This window comes from Ambystoma mexicanum, chromosome 4q, assembly GCF_040938575.1.
Source record: "Ambystoma mexicanum isolate Mex_15411 chromosome 4q, UKY_AmexF1_1, whole genome shotgun sequence".
Taxonomy (NCBI): Eukaryota; Metazoa; Chordata; class Amphibia; order Caudata; family Ambystomatidae; genus Ambystoma; species Ambystoma mexicanum.
In genome coordinates, this window is record NC_090928.1 from 995,992,674 (window position 1) to 996,019,689 (window position 27,016).

General features: G+C 44.8%; 1 protein-coding gene across 1 annotated transcript in view; it reads right to left on the reverse strand.

Annotated features, from left to right (window-relative positions):
* The window catches only part of PTPN14 (protein tyrosine phosphatase non-receptor type 14), a 1,387,330-nt gene that overhangs the window by 547,914 nt on the left and 812,400 nt on the right, over positions 1-27,016 (reverse strand). The window contains exon 5 of the mRNA XM_069608563.1: positions 1,422-1,519. Within this exon, the coding sequence (XP_069464664.1) occupies positions 1,422-1,519 (98 nt within the window). The remainder of the gene's footprint in view (positions 1-1,421; positions 1,520-27,016) is intronic.

Genomic DNA, 27,016 nt, shown 5'->3' on the forward strand with positions numbered 1-27,016 from the left:
ATAGCAGAACTTCCCGTCAGCATCTCTGCTTCATGGTGACCTCGATGGTTTGGTTGCCGTCTGGTCCTCTCTCCTCGGGAGCCTCTTCTGCTCCCTTCTCCATGACCACGGTTCCCCAGGTTTCCTGTCTTCCTCAAAGACACCGGTTTCTCACCTTCCTGTATGCCAGCCCCTTCTCACACTCTGACCCCAAGCCGTGGCTTGGGAGAGGGAAATCTCTCCTGCTACTTATGCTTCTGCTTCCCCCCCTCTGCAGCTGAATCTCATCTTCATTTTTAAAGGCCCCGCTCAGGTGCCTCATATCAAAACAACTAGACCACAGGGTTCTTTCAATGGCATTTCCAATCCTCGTGGACTCTTGGTCCTCTTCCTTGTTCCAGTACCAAAAGCATTATGTATCCTGAAGTCCATACTGGGTTTCAGTATTTCATGTTCATTTATTTCTTTGTGACTGTTGATTTTGATGTTATCAGATTTAGGAAATGTTACAGGGATGATGTGCGATTTAACATTAGGTTTAAGACGTCCATACCAAACATAATCCTAGTTATTAATTATTAAAGGATATCACATTAGTTTTAGGAACTCCAAAGGTGCATAACTTACTATAACTTACTCTTTTTAAGTGACTTGTTTTGGGTTTCCTCATGAGAGGGACCTATGCAATGACAACAGGCCATCATATATTAGGGATTCATTGAACACTCATCCTCAGAAGAAGAGGTATACCACCTTTCTCCCAAAGGAGTCACCACTTTCCCCTGACAGCCATTTCCGCCCATGTGATCCTCCCGCATAATACCATCCCCGGTGTTAGGATCAGGTAGCATCTGCCTTCCCCTGGCCACATGGGAGGAGATCTTGGGCTGGGTTTTAGTGATGACTCTTTAGGATTCTTCACACTACCAAGCCATTAGCACTGATGTAAAGACATGGCACCATTTATGAAGGGAATCACAAAATGGCAGCATTATGCACAGAATGCAAATCTAGAACAGCTTCATCCTGAATAAACAAATGTAAGGCTCAGAGGTGGAGATAGTTCAAGAGGTTGATTTGAAGAAGATTGTAGGTTCGAAAAGCATAGAGACTACAAGAAAGGAGCAAGCTTTTCAAAGAAAGGCAGAGGGAGCACTGGGAGCTACTGATTTCCAACTGTAAACCAGAAGGTGGACATTAATAGCTGATCGCCTGCAGTAATATGGGACCATCTGTCAAATCATAGCCACACTTTCCATGACAAACCCTCCCTCAAAACAATCAGGGGTTGAAGCTTGCTCTGTGTAAGAAATACCAAGATACACAGGTATCATAGATACCATTCACACTGCACTGCATTGGGTTTACATTAAGAGGCAACTCACACTGTAAAATTAGCAAAATGTTGTGCATAACATTCAATACAAATGTTTTAGCCTTACCTTGCACAGCTAGACCAGCTAGCCGGATTCCAAAATCCACTGAGCAGCGTAAGCGGCCATCAAGTACATCCTTTTTCACTTGTAAGTAATACTGATATCTGAAAAGCAATAAAGTTTTGTGTCATGAAAAGAAATTTGGAGCAATTTCTGTAAAAAATACATAAAAAAGCCACAAAAAAATCACAACAAAATGGAAAAATATTATCAATTGCAACACAAAGGTTTTTTCATTTGTGACTTTTTTTTGGGACCGGACAAGGCGGAAAATATTCCAAAAGCATACCAGGTTTGAAGTGGAGTAAAAAAAAAAAAGGAGTACATGCAGGCATTGATCTCTGTTTAAACAAAAAAAGAAAAAGAAAAAAAGTTTGTTTAAAAAAACACTAAACAGCTAAAAATGAAAAAGTCATTATATGGATCTCACAAAAGCAGACATACTTTTATATACTTACACCGTTTGTGATCCCAAATGTTAAACTAGATGCGTATGGTGAATTAAAGTAGGAAATGTACCCAGCTATTAAAATAGTTTGGGTTATGAAGCAGCTTCACTGCCCTTTTCGCTGCTTAACACAGTTAAATGTTTGCTAGTTCCTTAAGAGTAACACCCAGGCTACAGTGAGAAAGTCCTGCCTGAAGGTGGCCACAGCTCCAAACGCCCTCCGAACTGTGGCGAGGGGCTTGCTACACTAGGTGACAGGGCAGTGAGTCTCTGGGACAAACTGGTTGCCAGGGGAAGTGATATATAGCTAGAAGAGGTTATACATGTCAGTTGTGACAGAGTGAGGGTTCTTTTTTTAGTTTTTGTTTGAAGGACGAGTCCAGACATGCAGAAATTGCTTCTGGTGATGGCAGTCTGGTGGGTCAGGTAGGGATGACTACAAGAACTACAAAAACGTACAGCATGCTTCCTCATTGAAGTGGAGGCAAAGAAAAGTACAGTAGCATGCACAGCGCTGGGTAGGGCTTTGCACTAAATACTTATATGTGTCTATGTGTGCGTGCACACATACACACCAAAAAAAAAAGAAAATCATCAAGTGGAGGCACACTATGCTGCTATGAAATTAAAATCGTGTGAGACTGAGGCAGGTTGGTAAGGAAAGATTCAGAAGACACTCATGTGGGACTATATGGTAGCTTGTGCGAGTTATCTCTCAGCCCGAAGGCCGTTGGGCCGTTATTGCTGCAGTTATCATTATCACGGCATTCGCAAACCACAAGTTTTGCTCTTCTAAGATGGCCACCACCGTTTCGAATTCGGCATTTGCAGAATCCCAGGAAGCCTATGCCAGCTGATTGGTCAGCCTCTTCCACAAATCCAATCGTGGGGCACCAGCAGGCGAAAGCCGGCCCCCAACGAAGGCAACCAAATAAGGTTCTTCCTGACTGAGCCTTTCTGAGCATGTCGAGCTCCAGCACTCCATGCTCCCGCTGCATTTACGCTTTATATCTCTAATATCAGAGGACAACGTTTTTCATGATAGCTCCTGCTCGCGCTTCACACAACCTTACCCTGCTACCTCAGCCAGCGCAACCCAGCTCCTTTAGATACGGTGAGAAGGGCGTTGGTAACATTGTCTGCCATATACATCGTTCATAAACTGATAAACTTGATTACTTTCACTGTTAAAATTAGTCGGTTGCCGGCATAAGCAATCACGTTCACTGGGCGCTCTACACCCTGCGTATATCTCACTGTGATTGTAAGCCTACAACGTACTGTGCCTGAGTGCCAAGGAAAGCATAGGTTGTCACCCACTCTAAATCACAGCAGATACAGCTTTGTCAAACCTGTGCAAACCAAAGTAAGCTGCATCTAGTAACTGTTAATTGCTTGCCAATTTTGTCCAAATGCCGCAGTGTCCACAGCAAACATTATGTCACCACATTGCCTGATCCTGTTCCCTAGTCAGTATTACATTGCTGTTGTACTGCTTTGTTTGTCACTAGGCCGACCTGTAACCAAGCATATTACTGCACTCCTACTATTTACCATTCTAACAAATCCTGCCCCATACTCTCGATTATACTGTCAAACGGCTGGATTTGCTGCCCTGCCTAACTGCTTTTTCCTATAGCGTGTCTCCCGCTCTGCTGCTGCCACCCTATTATCCAAAACCCCTTCATACCAAGTATTTGTTTCTTGTTAATGCATCTGCATTTGACTGCAGCGTTTCCCCCAGTGCCTATTGATAGCTGTGATTTTGTTCCGCTAGCCACTGAATAAATGCTTTACTGCTTAGTTATTTCATTTGTACCTTAGCATGCTCTATCCATGTTGCCCTAAACAAAATAGAACGACGCTAAGCCCCACCACCCTGATATTAGAAATTGAGGTTGGCCCCACCTATAATGTGGCTTGCAAATGACTTTCCTGCAGTTCGCCAGTAAACGGCGAACATCTAGTATGTACTAAAGCATCTAGTATCTGCTAACTGTGGAAAACAACTGCGACTCAGACTTTAGTCCCATTCGGCAATTGCTCCTACGCTGCTCTCCATTTGATATGCATTTCTTACCACGTTGCCTATCACCAGTAGTCCAAACCAGCCATACGCTGCTCGCAGACCACTGTGCAACTAACAAGCAGATCACTCTGAGGCTTACCTGACAAATGTATCTCACAGTATCCAGTCACTAGCTTAACTGACATTTTAATTGCCAACCACTGCCCTACTGAGCAAAAGGCTCCAAATTGGTCCAACCTACACCCTCTAAAGGATTTCTGACTCCCTTAGCCTGTCAAGTTTCAGACGGCGAGGCCCTCTGCTAATTCACCAATGAAAATACCGAACTTCAGTCAGATATCCGATCCCACATTTGCCAAGTCCAGTGCCTTACTTGACTCCACCATTTACCAACTTGAGTACATGGTATAATTGTGTCATGCCAAGTTGCAAACCAAATCTAGTTTCATTCACGCTCATTAGCGCCTCTCTAGCCATGGCCTTAGCACCCTTCTTGCCCACAACCACCCAGCTGACAGCACCCCCGCGGTTAACACTGTGTATGTCTAGTTGTAAATCGTATTCACTGGACAACAACATAGCCACATCTGTCCGTACCTGTGACCAGAGAAATAACAGACTTAGAGACAGGACAAGAAATTATTATTCGTTGCATCAAATCCATAAGCCAGCATCCCATCCCGGGTACAACCCAACCCTAACTAGATCCACTGCTACTAACCTAGCTGAGGAAATCACTATCACCCACAGGACATAGATTAAAAGAACTAACGCCACTAGTCACAGTCCCAAACGTGCAACTAGTATAACCAAATCTATACTTACCAAAGGTAAAGTTGGCAGCGTATCCATACCAATTAAAGGCGCCTTAATTAATGCCAGATCCATCCCTGCGAATGCTCTGGACATATCTGACCTCATCACAACAAATTACCTTGACTTTATTGCCATTACAGAAACTTGGTTACATCCCGCAGCAGGCCCATCTCCAGCCCTTGCTTTACCGGATGGGTATGCAATCATTAGAAAGGACAGAATTAGTTCTAAGGGTGGAGGAGTTGCTGTCATCTCCAAATCTAACCTCAACATCAGAGAAATTCCTAACATCCCCTTCACATGAGGAGAACTTTTACCCACTAAAATCACGATCTCTACCACAATCTCTTTAAACTTACACTGCATCTACAGGCCTCCAGGTCCTAGCTCCTCATTGGACTTGGATATTGCCACACTACTTACCACATACACAAAACCCACTTCTTAAGTGATTATCCTTGGAGATTTCAACTTAGGTCTCCATGATAGCTCTGATACTCAATCCTCTACACTAGCCAATACCATTGAAACTCAAGGTTTCACTCTAGGATCAACCCAAGCCAAATGTTGTACCCTCGACTGGTTTGCTGACCAACTGCAATACACACATCTCTAACAATGATCCCTGTCCGTAGTCAGACCACAATACTATACTATTCCAAATTAGTACCAACAGACCTACTAACCTCCCAACGCCAATGGCTCCTGCCACTCAAGTGCGAAATATGCACAACATCACCCCAGGTAACATTCTCCCGCTGATCTCTCTGCTTACTACTCTCACAGAAGAACCAACCAATCCTGCTTCCTTGGTATCGACTTAGAATCAGGTTATGGAAAAAGCCCTAGACGCAGTGGCCCCTCTAGGTAACTGCAAAGCTATACCTAAAGCACATCTTAACCATTGGTTCACCGCCGAACTTAAAAGACTTACGGAACAGGAAAAGAAATGCAGAAAACAATTGGGGGAAAAATCCATCAAGCTTCAACAAACAACAATTCACTGTCTTAGCCTCTGACTATAGAAAAGGTACCCTTCAGGCCAAAAGTAATGCGTACAATTTACGCATAGAAAATGCTAACTCTCGCTCTAAAGAGCTCTTCTCAGTCCTAAGAGAACTCGAAACCCCTTCTCAAACCCCTGACTTATGCACTAAAGACCAAGCCTGGTGCTAAAATATTCTAAAAGCTGTCATGGATAAAATCACCTCACTCCAACTCAAAATTAATAATAAAAAGCTAAAACTCACCCATCTCAGCAGCCCACCTTTAAACCTAGCCTACCCAAACCATTCCCCAAGTTTGAGTTTGTAACCATTACGATAAAGGATACTATTAAAATCATAAAAGGCCTGAAACCCTCACAATGTCAAGGCGACATATGTCTTGCGACCTTAATTAAATACTGTGCAGAGAACCTGGCACTCTTCATCACGTCACTTATAAACAATTAATTTGCCTCTAACATAGTGCTGGACAACCTCAAAGAAGCTTGGGTGATGCCATTACTGAAAAAAACAACGCTAGATCCAAATACACCTACCAACTATCTGCCCATTACAACGGTATCATTCTTGTTAAAAATTCTGGACCAGGTAGAATATGTCCAAATCCAAAAATACTTAGAAACACACCATGTGTTGGGCCTATGTCAATCAGGCTTCCGTGCAGGGCACGGCACAGAAACAGCCTTAGTAGACCTTAAAGCGCGAATGAACCAGATTAGGGTCAGAGGGGACTCCTCCTGCTCCTCTACCTTTTGGCGGCTTCCTATCTTGTGAATCACAACATCCTATGCCGTCACCTAGACAGCGATGCCCACTTCTCTAACAATGCAATAACATGTACAAATTCTTCTTGTGAAACCGGACAATGAGAGTCTTCTCATCCGCAGCAGCAGCCATTCCCTACCCCAGTTACCTTCGGAGTGTCACAGGGATCATGCGTATCACCTACCATGTACAACGCATTCACTAAACCTCTCTTCGATAAATTCGACAATTTGGGTATCACATACACAAACTATGCTGACGACACCCAAACACTAATTCCTATCAAGGGGGACTACATCACCGACACAAATGCCTAAATGCACTCTATCACACTATCCAAGCCTGGATGGCTCAGAATGAGTTATATCTTAATGACGATAAGACTGAGATCCTTATCATGGGCAGTCAAATTAAACCCAAAAACCTGTATACACTGTACCAATCTTTCAACATCAATGAAAACCACATCACAATTGTCAAAGAGGTCAAAACCTTAGGAGTCTATCTCGACTCCTCACTTACCCTCTCACGGCAAGTCAATGCCAACACCTCGGTATCCTACTATACAGCTAAACGATTCACGGCCTGCAGACCATTTCTTACAGAAGAGAACCGTATAACCTTGTCTAGACTGCTAATCCTCTACAGGATTGATTACTGCAATGCTATTTTAGTAGGCTCTTCATCAAAAAACATCATGAAACTCCAAACCGTGCAGAAGAACGCTACAAGAGCAGCATTAAATATTCTGCGTCAACTAACGTTAAGACGTAGGTGATGACTGGGCGCGTTTGGCTACGCTGCCCACTAACGTCATGAAAATAGGTGGAGAATATCGCTAGGAATAGTGATGTCAGCTTCAGGGGCGGGTGATATGATTTAGTGCTGCAGGGGCACCTGAACTTAGGGCGATCAAGCCACGGATAAGATTAGCACAAGATGGCCGCACCTGACTCGTTGATTTCGCATGTGTAAAAGTGAGGAAAACTAAGGTAAGGTGAATAGGAAATGTTTTTACAATCTATCACAGTTTGCTTAAAACCACATGCCTGAACGCTTGGGACAATGAGATTTTTAAGTGCACTATTTCTTTAACTTTTTCGCTCTAAGTGTTTCACTTCTCCCATCATTTTACACCAGTTCCTGTTACAAATGTACATTTGTTTCTCACTTTTCACGTTCCTATGGTAAATTCAACAATAAGGGACTTGGGTCTGGGTATTTGGTGTTATATGAATCTGGAAACTTTGGCTTTCACAAAGTACAGTAGCTGAAAGTTGGGTACTGTGTGCACTGCGATTCTTTGTGAATTGCTACTTATGACAATGGCACATGCTTCCCAGGGAAAGCAGATACTTTTCAGCGGTGTTCAGATGCAGTAAGGTCTAGCGATGGGGCGCAAGAGGGGTGAAATCTGTGAGGAGCCCAGGAATCGTCCACCCTCATTCCCACACGTTACCTGGATTGATACTGCACAGAACTCACTGGTACAGAGGAGCAACCAGCCACCCGCGGCGGCTGATTGTGAGAGGGAGCAAATGCTTAATAGCCTGGTGAGCGTGTACCCAGGTGTCCAGTGGAGGTGATGCTAGATAGACTGCACCTGTATAGCATGTAAACCCAAGCAGTTAGAGTTAATGCAATTTTTATTTGCCTTTTGTTCGTGTTGGTGGGACATTTGTTGGACAGCTGTTTTACAGCTATGTGCTGTAATTTGTTTGTGTCGCTCTCATTTGTGACTGGCCCCCTAATAGTGTGTATTAAAAAGCCAGATTTTTAACATTGTTTCCTAAATGTTTGGTGGTCTTCTGTTGTTCGAATGGTTTAGGTCTAAAGGGTGGTTACAAAAGGCCATCCTTTAAGATTTTAGGGCGAGAAGGTCACATCTGCAAGGACAGCAGTTTGTCCCCGTCCTTTTCCCGTACACTTTACGGGCATCCCCCTCATACTTCCCACCACTGTGTGGCAGCCCTCAGACACCTTTCACCTGCTAACACCCCACCACCTCCTCCCCCCACTTACCTGCTGTGGACTCCGGCCACCTCTTTCTGGAGGTCTGGACACTGTAACCCTGGAAGACTGGCACAGCACGTCAAGCTTTTGTGCCTCTGGGTTGCGGTATCTAGACTGCGACTGGTAAACATTTCTTTAGGGATCGGGTACCACCATTGTGCCTTGACGGCGGAGAAAGCTCTGCCTTCTTATTTGTACTTCTGCATTCGGCAAATAGCCATGGCATGAGAGGGGAAACGCCTCATCAGGGCGATCAGGACAAGGACAGACAAAACAAAGGGGAGAATTAATAATAGAGTAACAAAAGAGCATTCCATTAGGTAATGCCCGCAGGAGAGAGTGAAAAGATGATATAGTGTTCCAACAGAGGGCAGAGAATAGGCATCCAAATCAGATATTGGGTTAAAATGACTCTCCTAGATCTGTGGTACTGAGGAAGCCATTTAGTGTAGTGAACTCTCAGGCTGGTACACCCTGGAGGGTTAAGCATGTGGGGAAGCAACAGTACAGCACCCACCAAGCGTGTGAAGGAAAAACCACAGACAATGTATCAAAGTCCAACATTTCTTTTACTATGCGATTTAGATGGAAATACATGGATGTCATTATACCTTAGAGAAGGGGAAGTATACCATATCTCTACTGTTGAGTCGCTCCTATTTCCCCGAGGGTGCTCTCCCCACATGTGATCCTCCCGCAGATAGCCACCCCCAGGGTCGGAGTCAGGTAGCTTATGCCCTTCCCCAACCACATGAGGGGTGGTTCTCCCCGGGGAACCAGTGACGAATCAATCAAATTCATTACAATACTTTCTTAAGCCCGTCAAGAAATGTGACACTGAGGTACACATGGCAGAGGATTGGCAGGATTCAAAGTAATTTTGACTGGCTCAGCATTAAATCATATAACCAGTATAATTTTTATGGGTTGACCATAATTCGATTGGGACCTGGTCCAACAGTCCCTGACATGTACAGGAAGTGTTGGTCCGGTCACCAGGGTTCGAATGGGTAATTTCCTATAACACTACCAGTATCCCATGCTCTGTGGGATGGAATATCAAGGTAGACACTATCAGGGGAACAGTAAATCGAACAACTTAGTTTGCAAAATAAATCTAATCCAAAGAAATTCACAGGAGAACAGGGGCTCAACAAGAATGCATGTTGATCAGAAATTGGACCTATCGTGACCACTGTGCAGTGGATAAAGGATGAGATAATGGCGTACGCCATATTCCTACACCATTTATAACATCAGAATGCATTGTTTGTGGCAACTCTGAGGCTTTTAGTGTGGAGCGTGATGTGATGCTCCTGTGTCAACCAAACATGAAATCTTTTGTGCAGCAACAATACTATACACATACAGAGCTGTATGATCAATCGATATAAGTAGTGCAACAAGTTCAGAAGCCCCTTAGCAATCTTAACCATCAGGTCTGAAGTGGTGGCGGGGGAGACAGAGACCTTGTTGTTCCGCTCAACGTGGTTGGATTTCCACCTCGACCATCATACTGCAGCTGATGTGTACAAACTCATTCCAGTAATTACACTGATCGCTATACGTGTCCATGTAATGCCAAGCATTTTTTCCTGGCTCAAAATACTCCTCTCTCCCTTTTCCCCGTCCTTGCCCACGCACACCTGGTGTGGGGCTAAACCCTCCCCCTTCCCTGTGGAAGTTGCTACTTCTGTATATGTAACGTTATGAGTTTGGTTTCAGTAGTTTCTTTTTGTCTTTCTACATTTTCATAAAAGTGCTGTGCAACCAATAAAACTTCCACCAACCCCTTTCCTTCCCATCCTACGAGTAATGACTTAATTACTTTCGGATTCCTTTTGGATACTTCATTGCACACCCATAACAAACTGAGCCACCATCGATTGAGGCGACATAAGTGCTGCATCAACAATCCCAGTATATTGTTCAAAGCATTCTTTCAAACACTCAAAGATATTTAGATTTTCACCTTTGACTTGCTTGCATACATTTATCTGAGAGCAATCTGTCTTTCGGGACACATTTCAATGATAGACTAGTGCAGGCTATAAGTAAACATTTTCATATAACGGCCTGTAACGGGTTCTCCAGCTGGCCAATCAGTGCACACTTTAAGCAAGGTAAATCTATCTGTAGACAGCACTGCTCGCAAAAATGGATGCAAATCAACACACCTGGGATAAGGAATACGTTACTTACCTGTAACTCCTGTTCTCCTGCACTGGTACCTTTCACAGATTAACATGCTGTATGAATATTCCCACTACTCAGGCTGGGAATCCTCGGTAACAGAGCAGTTTAATTTTAAACAGAAAACTACAGTCACTTTTGTGGTCTAGTACAATCATTTTCGGTCCTACTTCCCACAGCCAATAGACAAGGCTCCCTTAGCTCCACCCCTGGCGGTCACGGTCAGATTTTTTATCGCACGTTATGTGTTGGGAGTCCTCGAAAATCTGGTTCCTACGCTAGGCACACTACAGCAACAGTGCCAGTCCTTTCAGTCGGGAAAATCCAGTTTCTCAAGAACAGTGAAAGACCAATCGCCATCGTACAGGTCCCTATCCTACTCACATCAGATACATACAAGAACAACTCCCAAGCTTACAGAGGCAACCAGCCCCGCTGAAGCTTCTCGCACACCAGGAGCCAGCAGTCCAAGTAGGCCTGACCAGTCTCGGATCCAGCCACCCTACTTTCATACCCCAGTGGGAGGAAATCGGTCTCAATTCGTAAATACATGGAAATTCATCACCACAGATGGATGGTTGTTATCCCTTGTCCAGGAGGTTCACGATCAAGCGACTTAAGATGGATTTCCAAAATCTGGCCTGGTGGACAGATTTTTGGAGGCCATCCTTGTTATAGCAAACAGGCGAACTCTGGGAGTTCAGCAAAATCAAAGTAAGTGTGGAAGAGTGGTCAAGGCTAAGTCTCAGGAGAGGCGAGTGCGATCTGAGGTCCACAATGAGTCTACACAGCGAAATACACAATGATTGTACTTAGACAGATAAGTATTTATTGTAGGCCCAAAAACACACGACAAAAATGAATCAAGCAGGTAATATCACACAACACTCATAAAAAATATATACAGTCAAAGTTGGTTAAAACAATACATACAGTTCATCATACACCTGAAAGGAAAGGTAAGTAGTTGGGCAATTGTATAACCAGTCCACAGGAATGGAAGTCCTAACTTTATGATAACAACCCTAAGTTAAATGGGGCCTTGTGCCCAAAAGTTCACAAAATACCTTTACCTTTGGAAGATGGTACAACATTAGGAAATGTTTCTGTGGGTGTGAGGATTTCTCCAGAAGTCTTGCAAAGGGATTTACAGTTAAGTAAAATACTTAAAGTTTAAAAAGCAAAGGAATGGAATATAAATAAAAGTTCTTCACAAACTTAGAATGGAGGAAATATGTGCACCGGTAAGTATTGCGACTACTCACTGCCCTTACTCTGATTTTCTCAAAGGACGTGGCAGGTCGAATGGGGGGTGGGAAGGTGCAGCGGGGCAGAGGTAGGTTTTCTCGCTGTTGAATAAGGTAGAAGATGCAAAGTTGTTTCCGGTTGGATCCAGGAGCAGAGTAGATCCCTTTCCAGTGAAGAAATGCAGCAGGCACTGACGCAGGGCTCTTCAGGACACTCTACGAGAAGGGGGATGGCCGATTCCAGCGGCAGCCACCACACACGGGAGACAGCAGGTGTCTCATCAGTCACGAACAAAGAAAGCCTTCCAGAACAGGACCTGCCGACGCTGGGTCGCTGAAACTTTCCAGGAAGGTGACTTGTAGGGGTGGCTGGAGACCTCTGAAGTTCCAGGCCAAAACACGGAACAGCTATGCTTCTGGCACAGTAGCCCAAAACAGAGCAGGTCAGTCCACTGCATGGCCCAGGGACACTTCCAGGCTGCAGGAATGTGAGACAGTGTTGAGTCCCACCAGTCCAAAGGGTCGAAGAACCAACCAGCACAGGTCTTCTGAGATAAGCTAGTCTAACAGGGCTTCACCATGACAGCAGCAAAAATGGTCGGCAGGCCTCTTCAGGACTCGTCCTCAGGTGTTCCGTCGTCTGCACTGCAACACAGGATACTTGGCCCCTCTTCTGATCTGCTGGAATGGCTGCAGGACACCTCTTCTTATCCTAAATTCAGGCGAATGATCAAACCCAGCCCTCCAAAAGAAAGGATCTGCACCACTCAATGCGAGGGGTCAGAATTGTGAGGTGGACAACTTTGTAAAGCGTTTTCAACTTTAGCCATTTTATTAAATAAAAAGGTTGGATAAACGCCTCACTATCCCTACCCTGACGAGGATTTCCCCTCCTAAAATAAACTAAAGGAAACACTCTAACAAAAGGCTATCTGACCCACACACTTGCACAACAAATAAAGCAATAAGGATATATCTGGCGATTCAATTCATCAACATTGTGTAACATAGGATTTGCTTTACTTTATAATGAATGTCTCTTCTCATAACCTGGGTGAAATTCCCTTCACCAGATCTAAACAAGGGGTTTCTCCACAATTCAAAGAAAACTAGATTCCAATGCACTTTCAAGGTTTTTCTATAAAGTTCAACTGCTTTAATAAAGTATCTCCAGAAATTAGAAGTTCCCACTCCTCCTGGAATAAGAACAGTTTGACATTGGTTTTCTTTCATTTCCGTAAGCAACAACAAATGTCTTGGTCAGGATAATGTCACAACTTCAAAAGGCAATAAACTATTTCAACTCCTTCTCGAGTAAAAACAAGGTTCACCTTTGTAGAAACAACACGTGTCTGTCAGGATGTCTTGCTTCAAACTTGACTTCAGAAATAATTATAACTTTCTTTCAACAAAATTTCACAATTCTTCTTTAAATGGCACAAATCAATATGAGTTGTTATGTTGGAACCACAGTTCAGCACTTTCATCAACTACTACCTGGCTCATATCGCTGCCAGGCTCTTTTGGGCATTACCTCTTGCCCAATGGGTGTACTTGCCTTGCTATCTACGTCAACAACAAGAACAGAAAATTGCTTCAGTGGTAACTTCCAACTTAGTGCAACAACAACTTAGACTTCTTCAACATCCAACTTTAAACATATTGTGGGGGATACAAGAAACTACGTTAGTGTTTTTCAAGACTGGATTAATCTGCTCCAGAAGGGAAGCCTGTTTGCCACCTTTCTTTCCCCTTTGTACTAACAAACAAATTCTGATCACAAGATAGTCTCTCTTTTATTCTACCATGGCTTTGGCAATGTAGGTTATCACCTGAAGATTTGTATTTTATAGCAGATAAGCAGTACGCTCTGGAGTCATTAAGTCTCTCAATAATCCCCTCTTCCCTTGAGTATGGTTTGTTACATTGGTTTTGCTGTTTGTTATAGACTTTTGGCTTGGGCATTGCTTGTAAGCTTTTGGAACAATTACAGCTTTCCCGTGGAGCTTTTGTGCTTTCCACACTCTCATGCGTTTATTTATACAATCACTTGCTTTTAACATGCATACCTTTTGCTGGTTTCGTATAGTTTGGTATTCAATATTACTTCTATCCTCGCTTTCACTCACTCGCGAGTGATGAGGTCTGCTGTGAACACGTGGGCAGGGTTGGAGCACTCCAGAGTCACTTGCAAGCTGTGAACTCACCAGGTAAGTCGCTCGTGTATGCGCCGCTTGGTGTTCGCAGGTCTTCAGGACTTGTGGCTGCTCACGGTCAGGTGGACAGCCTCTTTTGGTCCTCCTCCTGCTTACGCCACCGACACATGTAGCTTCCTCTGCTCCGGAGAGAGTTGGGTGCAACCAAGCCACCTTGAACCTCACAAGAGGGAACACTTCCCTCACTGCTGCTGCTTTCTGCTGCGCAAACTCTGTAGAACAAATTATTATCAGGCAAGCGTCTTGTCCTCCACTCCTAATGCCTACACCTGAGGGGGCTTTTTAAGCCTCCAGTCCCATTCAGGTGTACATCATTTACACCAATTAAGAGATCACTCCCACTGCAGTGTTCCTCTGCATCCCTCTTCCTCGTCCCAGTACTGAGGGAATTATGCAACTTGAAGTCCCTGGGTTGTTCTAACGCTTTGTCTTTTGTTAGTTTGCCTTCTGTTTTCTACAACATTTATTGCAGCAATATTATAGAAATCAGTTACCAGTTTGGTTTGAAATGAGGAATAAGGTGTTCTACACTTTTGATGATTAATATTTACAGACTTCTGTCCATTTCCTTGTTTTGAATTAGGGAAATACTTAGCTCTATGGGTTTGAGATTGGGTTTTCTTCACCTTTATACCACAGGGTCTTTGGTTGATTTTATCTACATGTAGGTGTTCAGCCATCGCAACAGTTAGATTATTGTGGTAACAGGCGATTAGGTATTTTGGCACTTGTACTACTTCTTCCTTAAGGGACGATAAATACTGTGTCTCACCCCATGGATTCCTCTCACTTCCCTCGACACACTGGCACCAATATGTGGATTGGGACCAGACAGTCGCAGCCCACTTGCTGAGCCCATACACACATGGCATGCACTAGCCCGCGGAAACGCAGGACCATAAAAGGAAATTCCTGACCTGAGAAGGCAGGAAGAAGGCCAAAGAACAAAAAAGCCACAGAACAAGCAAAACATATCATGGCACAGCCATATTGGAACAATAGCCACTGTTAATAGCCAAAAGCGGTAAACGTGAATGTGCTAACTAAACATATAGCAAAAATTGTAAAAATGTAACTGCTACCACTAGCTTGTCTTTAGGCATATTTAAAAGTAACCAAAAATCCCTTTAGTGCAAGTCTAGGGTGAAACAAAAGTATCCCCACTGCACTGCATTGGGAGATGCGGTGCACAATATGAAAGAGTTACCCAAACAGATAACAAATGAAAAGACAAAAGGAAAACCTAGCTTCCTAGTAGTGACAGTCAATCTGAAGGACTAGTCCGTTTCCCCATAACAAATGAGCAAAAGGCCGGTGAAGTGAAGCCGAAGACTGCGCTTCCCCTGTATAAAGTCAGGACAAGGTGTAAAACAAAAGCACAAAGTTTGGAGGTCCATAGAAAATGGAGGAAAAGGTGACTAAAAGAGAAAACATTCCTAAGAGCCACCACCCACCATTCTTCCGTTGCAAAAAGTGGAGAAACATATGCATCTACTGCTGCAGGAGGTTCAATCACTGCTCTCAAAAGGAGCAGTCAAAAGAGTCCCAGCAAATCAGCAAGGACAAATCGTGTACTCCAGGTACTTCCGAATGAAGAAAAAGTCAGGAGTATGGAGGCTAACAAAGATCCTTTGTCATCTTGGGTAGGTTCCATAAGTCAGCTTTATTCCATATTACACAATGTCTCTAAGATGGTAAACATGAACCACTGGGTCCCATCACCCACGTTAGTGCTCTCCAACTGACAACTCCTGGAACATTCAGTACAGGCATTCCTACACTCACAGCCAAGCATTCTCTAGGGCACACCAAAATTCTCTCATGCAATACTCCGGTGGTGATAGTGCGCAGTACAAATATCCTTTAACATTAACATTTCCAAGCACCTGCATTCACACCAAGCACATTACAACACATCTCCATTCCTCACACACACAAATCCACAAAAGGCACAGGGCACCTTTTTTTTTGAGGTGGAACTCAACAATAGGGTGGAGGGCGTCCCGCCACCCCTAACATATTGGCTGTGCCTCCAACAGCAGCCACTTTTCTCTTATGGAAGGCGTCCCCCCCCTCTTCTACCCATACTCTACATTTCCTAGTCAAGTGAATGGGAAAGTGCCCCCCCTCTTATTCACTTACACATCTGACCGATTCCTCACTACAATTAAACCCAGCCATGTCGAAAAGATGCGACATAAAACATATTACCAAATCTCACACCGGAGGAGAGGTCCCATTCCCTTCTAAACACACATTTGTGTAAGCGCGGTGTCGCGCCATGAACCGTTGACTACCCCTCACACAGGGGTAGTCCCATACCATATATACCTCACTCAAACACCCTTAAAATACTCTTAAATAGCTGCACAATGACATTTTAACATTTTGACTTTGCCTTGAAACTCTACATCTGAACTCAGCTGTTAGCTGCAAAAACCTCAGAATGCGTTAGATCCTTGCACTATACACACATCCTAAAAGTTCATAGCTGAACACAGCTCTAAACCTGTAAATCCTAAAAATGCGTTCGTCCCTTGCATTCTACCATATTGCATTTTCCCCATGCAGCATGCTTTCATAAGTATTACAACTCATGACATAGAAAGTCAATAAAAGCCTAAAGGTCCATGGGTTCTTGCACTTCGAAGCCACTTCAATGAAAGTCAATGAACCCTAAAAGTCCATAACCGCTTGCACCTCTAAGCAACAGACCTACACATCTTACATGTATCACTGCAATGCATGTATCAAGCAACATTATGCTGAGATAATAGGGCACATCTTCCAACCATTGGTCATACACCACACACAACACTCCCAAGGTGCCCATAAACATTCCACTTGGCATGCAAGACTGATTGCTACTCCTTAACCTTTACATAAGCCACCTCAGCTTAAACAGCGAAAAAAGGATATAATAGGAAAGTTCTCCTCAACATGTACTTTCTGCCGCATGCTATCCCTGCACAGTGCCTTTTGGGCAGCATCTGTTACAATTTGCAGCCAGCAATGCAGTTTCTGCTGGGCCTGCCCTATGAGCACCATTTCCTGCTCTGAGTAAAGCGTGGTGCATAGTAGCATATCCAGCACAAGGGATACTACCAGAGCGCTGCTCTCACTGCTTCGGTGTGAGCGCGGCTCTCGCTTCTCCCTTTTCATCCGGTACAGCATGACTGTATGCATCGCTGAGTATGCACATTCCCATACCTCGAGCATAGTACCTTGGTTTCTTTGATTTTGCAGACCTTTCATCACTGCATCCATCAATCTCACAATTTATGTTCGAGGCACGAATTGTTCAACCACAGACCAAAATGAAACTTGCGCCACAAACAGAAACACTGGCGAGCGTTGTAAGTCCTAACGCTGCACTTCCACATTCCTTGTCACTCGCATTAGCATATCCAAAATCTCCTTTATGGGAGCCGTACTACGCATCACACGGCACTACCACAAAGGTCCTTTACGCTAAGCAACGCAACTCTGCCGCCTCGGTTACACCAAAGGATGTAGTTCATCCCCTCTTCTCAGCCTTCGCTGACATCACCAACTGCCGTCTGACCTTTCGTAACTGACATCGTCGACTCCTCTGCATCCAAAGGACGTCACCACATGGGCGACGAACATCGGTGCATACATATTTGGGCTGCTACAAGCGTCCCTCACCACCTATCTCTAAGGGCCTATGATGACATCATCATCGCCTGTCTCTCAGGTGAGCCATTTTTACATGCAAGAGCCCATTAAATATGTGACCCTTCAATCCTCAGTGCACACTGGACCCACTGCAGGGCTATTAGTCCCACTTTGCCCGTTGAACATCGGCCATTAGCACTTCCTCTTTAATATCTTGATAACTCTGGGGCATAAAAATGCTCCCCCCTCCTTCACTTCTTTGATTCTCTAAAAACACTTGTATGCCACTCGCAAAGCTTATCCTCATTTTCCACCCTGTGCTATCCAAATTTCTGCAACTTCCCCCCCTCCCTTTCATTCGACCAGGGTCTTACTGGGGCAAACTCCCCCTCATGGGTTGCTACAAGTAGCTCCCGCTCTTCTCCCTGGGTATCAGATGGGTGGTTTGCTGGGGTACAGCTGCTCCCCCTATTCCGTGCTTTGCAGTTGCCAAACTGTACTGCAGCTCTCCCTCTTTCTTGTATCAGGGGTATCATGAACTGCAGCCACCCCCTTTTCTTGGCCTTGGGTGATGGGACTTAGTTGGATGGGGGCAGCGGTTCCTTTCCTTCTTCTCTGGACCCTCTGCAGATCTAGAGAATGCTTACTTCCACATCCCTATTCATCACATAAACCGCTGCCATCTGTGCTTCATAGTTGAAGGTTGCCATTACCAGTTCAAGGCCCTGCCATTCAGACTAAAAACGGCCGAAGGTGTCTTCACCAAATGCCTGGCCCCTGTGGTGCCTCACCTGAATCGCTCAGGCGCACCAGTCTACCCATACAACGACTGGCTAATACGGGCAGCGTAGTTCGCCATGGGGACCAGTATACCACGCAGACTATTCAATGTCTCCAGTCAGTAGTATTCTCTAACAACTTTAAAAAATCCTGTTTGACCCCGACTCGCCCCACTCTCTATTTGGGGGCCCAATTGGACACGCACTCTTACATTGTGTCTCCCTCGGAAGACCGAGTTCGATCCCTCCAGGCCAAGGCTCTACTGCTCTCCCAGCCTCCACGGCCTTAGTCCGTCTCCTGAAGATGACCTGAAGTTCCTCCTGGAACTTAACAGAATCTTCTTGTATCTTTGGGAGCCTCTGAACAATGTTAAACTTATCAGTAGCGCTCCATGGGGCATGTACAGTAACTAATGTATCGCCTCCTCCAGGTAACTGCATACACAGTAATGCACCAGTACTGGTATTGAGAATTGTATTTGGGAACTCTACAAATGTGGCTGAGGAAGGCAAAAAGAGTTTAGAAATCTGAGCTTGTATTTCAGGGGTGAATGGACCAAATATAGGAATTATTGGGTTGTACTGATAAGTGGGCGGTTGGGTAGAGTCTGTTAGTCGGGTTGAACATCTAAAATGGCAGGACTGTAAGTGTCCAAAATATCTTTGGGACTTTCCTTTAAGGGGGCTCCCTTTCAATTACAGGATATAATCGTTTATACCCAGCTTAATGAGTCAGTACCTGCAGGTTAGAGTACTCTGTTTTCAGAGAATATACTTGTTCCTGGAACTTTTCTTGAGCATCTTTCAATGCCCAGGTCTTGGATTCAGTCGGTCTCTTAGTGGCTTTGGTATACCAATCTAAATTGCTGTCCCATTGGCGTTGGTGTGAATGTGTGCCTTTCTTTTCTGATGCCTTACTAAAAATCATTATTTTGTCTAAATCGAATGTGCCTTCCAGAGGAAAATGTCTAGGTGACTCACTCTATGTGGATTTATGCCATTTATCTAGGTACTTGCATGCTTTGGGCAAACAGTGAGTAAACATGAAGTGTGCTGGACTTCCTATAGGAGGGCTTATAACGGATTTAGGTTTGTTCCTAATTACGCCTGCATCGGGACGCTATATAGTCCCATGGCTGGCAGCATGGGCACTGCACTGCTCATTAGCTAACCGCTCTGCCATTCTTTTCGGATGCTCAAGTAGCAACACCCCCCTGCTCCCCTGTTTCACCCCCGTTTCACCAGCAGGTGTTAGTCAGATTCAGATGGCTGCTAGTTCACAGCCTATATCCCCCATTACACTACCACAAGGCAGAGCGACGTTGTAGAATATGCAGGCCCACCTGGTTGATAAATTCTGCATGCACCACCGGGTGTCCACGTTTTCAATGGAAACGTGCAATTACTGTGGCTTTAAAATGCAGACTGCACATTTACTGCGCAGTCAGCATTTAAAAAATGCCCACTCCAATTACTACGACCAAGCCGAGTGGGGTTTTGCAGGGGTCTCCCCGCATCCCTTGGTCACTGTAATGGGATTCGGGGGTTGCAAGGGTGACCCCTGCATACCGCTGTGGTAAGCAGGGGACAAGAAAGTTGCAAAACTTAATAAGACAAAGGACCCTGTGGCCTCAGCCCAAACCCATGTAAGTGGGAGGAACTGACCCCACAGGGATAGTGGGGAGTTAGCATTGCACACAGCGTGCCAACGTAAAGTTAAGTGGAGGAGGGTAGGACAATGCGGGCCGGTGTATGCCGGAAAAATTATCTATCTGATCACTGCACCGTGACGTCATTGGAGTCGACATTTTCATCGTCAGCATTACGGGTGGCGCAGTGGTCACATACATCCGTTTTCAATCTGGCAAATCACTGGCTGTTTCTCGTCTCCAATGACCAGAGATGCGTTGACTTAACTTCTGCCCTAGCACAACGTTGCTCAACCGTTATCCGTTGAGTTATGAAAATGTTTTTGGCGTGGATCTTAAAAAAAATACCTACATACCAGGCTGAGACAGAGTCACAAAAGGACAAATTCTACCATCAGTGACTATTCTACAAATAAAGCTGCAAACTAAAAAAAAACTGTGGAACTCAGATATTACCCAAGTGCGCCTAATCACCCATTCCTCACCCATTCCGTGAAAAAATACTTTATTACTCCGTCCCCATGCTCATCTTCGAACCACGTCCTTTTCTTCTTCCCTGCGGCTTCGTTTCACCTTCTATTATATGTCTTCATTCTGCACTCACCCCATCTTCTTAAACCTTTTTAAAGTGCTACCAATAAGCCCAAAATATTGTATCAGAGTACAGATAGGCAGATATAGCATATGAGGAGGGACACAAAGATTGGAGGTGGTGTTTGGTTATTTGCTCACCCATTGATTTCCCATGGCCATGCTAATACCCAAGGGGATTCCCACCCAGGTCCTGCCCCTCCCCACCCAAAACACCTCCTCATGGGAACTCTGAGCTCACCTTAATCAAGTTTGACCATCAAACTTTGCACTACCAATGCCTGCCAATATTTTTTCAAAGCAGCCTTCTGAGATTTAATGACTTAAATCGGAGTTGTAAACACGCTCAAGTGACACTGCTCGCTCAACTGGTCTCTCCTCCACCTGCTTGGCGCTGAAGTAGCGCTCTGTTCTCTGAAGGCCGTTTTGACACATTACCTCTCTCCCACGTGTAATAAAAATGTCTTAACCAAGTCTGGCGTCAGCCACTCTATTTATAAGCATTATGCCTGTCCTTCACTGAATTCCTGTTAAAACAAGCATTGGCAAAGCAAGCTTTTTGGCTTGTGTATAAGTATTAGGCATTTGTCAGGCACTACTATTAGATGCCAATGTACTCGCACCGTTTTGCACCTGCTACTATCACTAGCCAGTTAATACCATTATGGCAATGTCTAACAAGTGCCTTTCCCATGTGTACACAAATGCCCAAGCTGTTGGCATTGCCAGTACTTGTTTATTAACTGGCACCCATCCTTCCTTTTCTGCGATGCCCCTTTTCTCTTTTCCTAGTCTGCTCTCACTATTGTAAGACTATTTTCCTTTCTTCCTCACTTCTTCAATCTCTCTCCTTTCCCTCTCCATCCGACCTTTTGCTGATGTCCTTTCTCCTGACCCCACTATGAAGCCTTGTATCCCCCATCTACAGTCATCACTTTCTTCTCATCCTCCCTCAGTGCTTAATTCTTCGGGGTGTTTGCCAGGGTTCTGCCCCAACACATTTCTGAGCCAAGGCACTTCTTTTTCTCTGTTTGACTATTAAAATGACACATCATCAGAAACAATCAATCGTAGTCCCACAGCAAGCAACTGTGTGCTTTAGCCAGGGTCTTTGAATACTGAGCCGGCTCAGTGTTATTCATGTTCCTGAAGGCTCAGGTGGGCAGGGCAATGCTAGTTATCTATTTACAAGGATAACCACTAGTTGGAAAGCGGAAATCAATCCTGGGTGCTTGAGCTGTCCATGCTCTCACAGTGCTGCAGTCAGCCTACATGACATAGGTGCAGTTCTGCAAATGTAATACCCAGCAGCACTGCAACAGCAGTGTAGGTGGGCAACAGCAGGACAATCACCTGCCCGCAGCACCAACACAGGGGCAGTGCAAGGGAAAGGCCGCTACCATAGAGAAGTGCCTGCAATGAATGACAACCTTTACAAAAAGATCAGCAGAGTTTGACAGGCACGTTCATTAGTTCAGCAATGATTTTTCCTGAATCTGTTCATCAGTGTTCTAAATGAGGAAAGCATAACAGATGGTCAACATGTTGCACTTGCCACTTCTAGAATCAGAGCAAAATGTTAACGATGATAATGTGTTTAAAGAAGTACTTAAATATTTCTCTTATTTCAAGACACAGTTAGTATGTCAAGTTATTTTTCGTTATGTTGATTGGTATCTGCAAAACGCACATAGGCCTTGGGAATTGCATCCATCACCTCCATGTTGACACTGTGGGGAGCAGCCGAGGCAACCGTGGGCTGCGAACTACCTACCACGATGCAACAGGCGTGCTTGAAAATATTTGGACCCAAATCTTATTTATTTTTTTGCCAAGACAAACCCTGTCCACTCTTCTCTGCTTTGTTATTTTACACCCTCTTCTTTATCCTTTTCTCACTTGCTTGGTCCCCTCTTCCCGCTCTCATCATGGCGCCTGTCTGCTAGACTCCTCCTTTCCTCCCTTACGCACAAATCCTCCCTTTCTTTCCCATCCCCCTCAAAACTTCTTTGATGGTCTGGCTTTTGCCCACCTAGAAGATGACATGGGAGAAAGAAATGTGGATAGTGGTGGGGTGTGTATTGTCGAGAGGAGCATCAGAGTTAATATGCTCGTAAGGAAGCAGAAGCACAGGACGCCTAAGGAATGAAAACCTCGCACTGAATAGATTTAATGTCGTCTCGATATGCTGTGCTCATTACCAACAATAGTCAACATAGGGTTTCTGCACTCTTGCCAAATGTGCATTGAATTGCACGGTGAAAGGGTGTTGATAACAAGTCTGAGCGAAGCTGAATTTACCAGGCTATCAAGTTTCAAAACTCTTAGTAGGTAGCACACGACCAACAAGAAGCACGCGCTTGAATTTCATTATTTTCTTTATCGGCCTAAGAATGTTGTGTATAACAGCATTACTTCTCTAGTTTAAGGACGAACATGATTTAACATGCAAGTAAAATAAAATGTGAAAGAAATACTTGTTTATATTTAATGGAGCTACTGTACACTTTACTCTGAGATACAATGGTCCTCAGCTCAACTAAAATGAGTGTACGCTTGTCCGCATAAAGTAATATTGACAAAAAGTAGGACACTAATGAGCCAACAGCCAGGATGATGACTTTCTAAAGAAGCTCAGGATTAACTTTATTCTACAGAATCCTGCCCACTACACATTCCTACCCTGACTGGGGGACCTGGTGCTTCATATACTTACTTATATAAAACTGGGTGGAAGATTGCAGGCGGCTGTTCAGTGCGGTTGCACTGATGTGCTGTGGAAGTCTATGGGACCCAGGTTGACATCAAGTGACACTGCTCGCTCAAATGGTCTCTCCTCCACCTACTTGGCGCTGAAGTAGCGCTCTGTTCTCTGAAGGCCGTTTTGACACATTACCTCTCTCCCACTGGGTCAGGATGCTGCTTGGGTGGGGTTTTGCCCATTCTCGCCGCTTCTGCTGCCTGGAGGACGCTGCTACCTGGGGGTTCTGCATCCTCGACAGTCTATATATGCAAGAATGCCTCAGTCACTGCATGACTGGATACCAGAACGTATGTGGACTGCATATAGTACGCTCTCTCTCCCGTTGCACAGTGCTTAAGATTATCACACACTTATCCCCCTGGCTTCATGTGGATCCCAGGGGGGTGGAGGGTAGGGGGAATAGGGAGAGGTGGGTTTAAGCCCCAGTTGCCCCCTGCCCACCCTTTTTAATAGATGCTGCTAATGGTGTGACAGTAACTGTTGGGCTCTGGAGTCTGCTTGTATTGGTGGAGAGCCAAAACAGTGTTGCCTGGTCAAAAAAAAAGTCTATTCGGCAGCCTGATTCCTCATTCTTGTAATCCTTACAGCCTCTAGTACTTTACACTAACATCTTTGGAATTCCACCACCTCCTTTTTCAGTCCATGGAGCGAGTGTGTTTACATACAATATTGTGGTCTGAGATATATTGGTATGATAAAGGCATGACAAAGACGGGGAGTCAAAAGCACGGTACCATGGACAATTTCACCCATGCAGTGGCAAAGAGCACTCCTTTGAGGTCGCTGGAGACAGGGGTTAGAGGTAACAGCACTCACTGTGCAGGATGGGATGAAGAACCAAGCAATGATGGAGGGTTTTGCCTCAACGCTACTTTGGTTACATCAGTGCCAGAGTAGACTCCCTGAAGACAAACCCAATGAAAAAGTGAAAGCATTATGGAGGTTGACAAGAGAATAAGTACGGGTGAGGATGATGTGCCTACCCTCAAGTGTACTGTTGGCAACCTGAGAAATGTTTTGAAAGCCATTACACAAAAACAGTATGATCTGGAATCGTGATGAAGAAGGAACAAAGTCTAAATTGTTGGGATAGCAGAAAACGCTGCAAAGGGCAACAGGAAACATTTATAGAAGGTCCTTTTAAATAAATTCTTGGTGACCCCTTACTCACTATAAACTTTAGGGTGATCACAAAAGCTTCTTCCTCACCAAGTTAACTTGGGTGAACACCCCAGACCCATAAATTACACACATTGTCAAATATACTAATATGCTAGTGAAAAGGCAGACCTCAGATTTGGATCGTGAAGGCATGCCCCTGAACACTCACACTAGAGAGAATACAGCCCACTGGGGAAGAAAAGTCCAAGACGATCTTGTAAGGATAACAAGTTTAATCTCACACACACATGAGAGCAACAGAAAATCTACCTCCCCTGGGTCCAAACCCTCCTCTTCTTGCTCCTCGAAATCCCCCTCTTCCTCATTGGGGCCCCCTTTGCTGCCACTGTGGGTCAGGGTACTGTTGCCCCCAGCCCACCTGTCCTTGGCCTCCTTCGGCACAGTGGTGCTCACAACTTGTTGGGTACTCTCTACTCCTTCTACCTGTACATACGTCGGCACAGGCACCTGGAATGCTACCTTTGCCAACTTGTTCTCCACCAATTTTGCTTCATCCCCCTGATGCTTTTTGCACTGTTTCCCTCTCCCGCTCCGTGATCCTTTTACAATTGTGGACTATTATACTATATATGCATTTCCGGCTACACCTTCGCCTCAATACCCACAATCTCATCCAGCGCCTTCTGCACATACTTCAGCAAGCCCCTCTTTATGATAACATAAAAGAATGGTATTAATTGATCCCACGGTCATCCCGTCTCAGCTCTCCATTTCTCTTGCATCTTAAGAATAAATTGTGCTGGGTCCTCATCATTCCCCATGGTATACTTCGTTAAAGACTGCAAATCGGGAGTATCCGGGAAAGCCCTCTGTAGTGTGTCCCATACCATTGCCCCAACTCCGTTAAATGATGCTCCATCATGTGCGTCATCCCCCAGGGTTACTCCCGGGTATCCAGCCTTAACCTACACATCCCCAGCCTGATCCCCAATTACGGCAACCAACAGGCTCTTAAGATCCCCTGTAACCAGGGGCACCCCTGCTGTTTGGTTTTCAATTTCATATATCCACTTGCTCGCCCCTGCTGTGAACTGTGGGAGGGCTTTAATTAAATTATTCTTATCCATTTGGGGCCAGGGCACATACTATGTCGTCCCTTGCCCCTTATGTATGAGGGGCATCTGCATCCTTTCTCTGCCCCCCCACACCCTTCTTCACAACTCCTCTTATCCTTACTAATGCCATGCAGCCTGCCCTGTTCCTCAACCTGCCCACTAACCTTCTGCTTGTTTTTTTTCAACCTCTTCACCCCTCCCTTCTCCTTCATTGGCCAGAAGGCGGCGCAGGTGAGCATGAGCAGCAAGGGATGAAATGGAGGGGGAGCAGGTATAGACTGATGTACACAAGCACAACACAAATGTTTAAAGCAGATCCTTGTTGGCTAAGCAAACCTGGGCATACGATAACTGGGTGGCTTTATGAAAAGGGCAGAAAGCAAGATAGTCACATAGCACTTATACAAATGTTAGTCATCTTCCTGACTTGCAACCTTTGTTCCTTGCCCTTATTCAATATCCCTAAAGAGCACACATTCAATATTGCCCTTATTAAATATCCCTAAAGAGCACAGATTCAATTTTACCTTTATTCAATACCCCTAAAGAGCGACAAGGTAATCCTCTGCATGAGTGATATATCCATACTGTGTGGCTGGCCACTATCTTTGGTACGCTATCGAGCCCTACATCTTTGGTGGTGTCTTCCATTACAAAACCTCAGTGAAGCTCTGTAGGTCGGTCTGGGCGTCTGCTGTTGTAGAATTTCCTCCAGTTTCTATCCACTCCTCTCTGAACTCCTTTAGGATGACAACACATTATTGTGACCTGCTTATGTCTTTTTAGGGCTCGTTCTACTATATACACACATTCTAGTCAGTTAAGTACTTTTTGTCTTTTCCTTAAAGAGGTACATGCTATCCCTTCCTTGATAATCGCTCAAATATTTTGCAACTCAAGATCTCCGCCCTACTTGTTGCTAGTTGAAGTTCATTCTCTGCTGGCTCATTATGAGACCTCATTCAAAGGTGAGGGATGAGTGCTTCAGAAGTCCCACCCCCTCCCATTAATCTATCCTAGTGGAATAATTTCTCACCAGAACCTGAGTTGTCGGGGAGACTTCTCACTTCTCAGTGACTCGCCCCACACCAGTTTCCAATATCCCAGAAACCAACTGGGTAGACAGTAGGGGGTGGGGGAAGGGACATATATTTTGACTTCCTCGATCACCATGTGCACTTACTATTATGTTCATGTCACATTTCCCA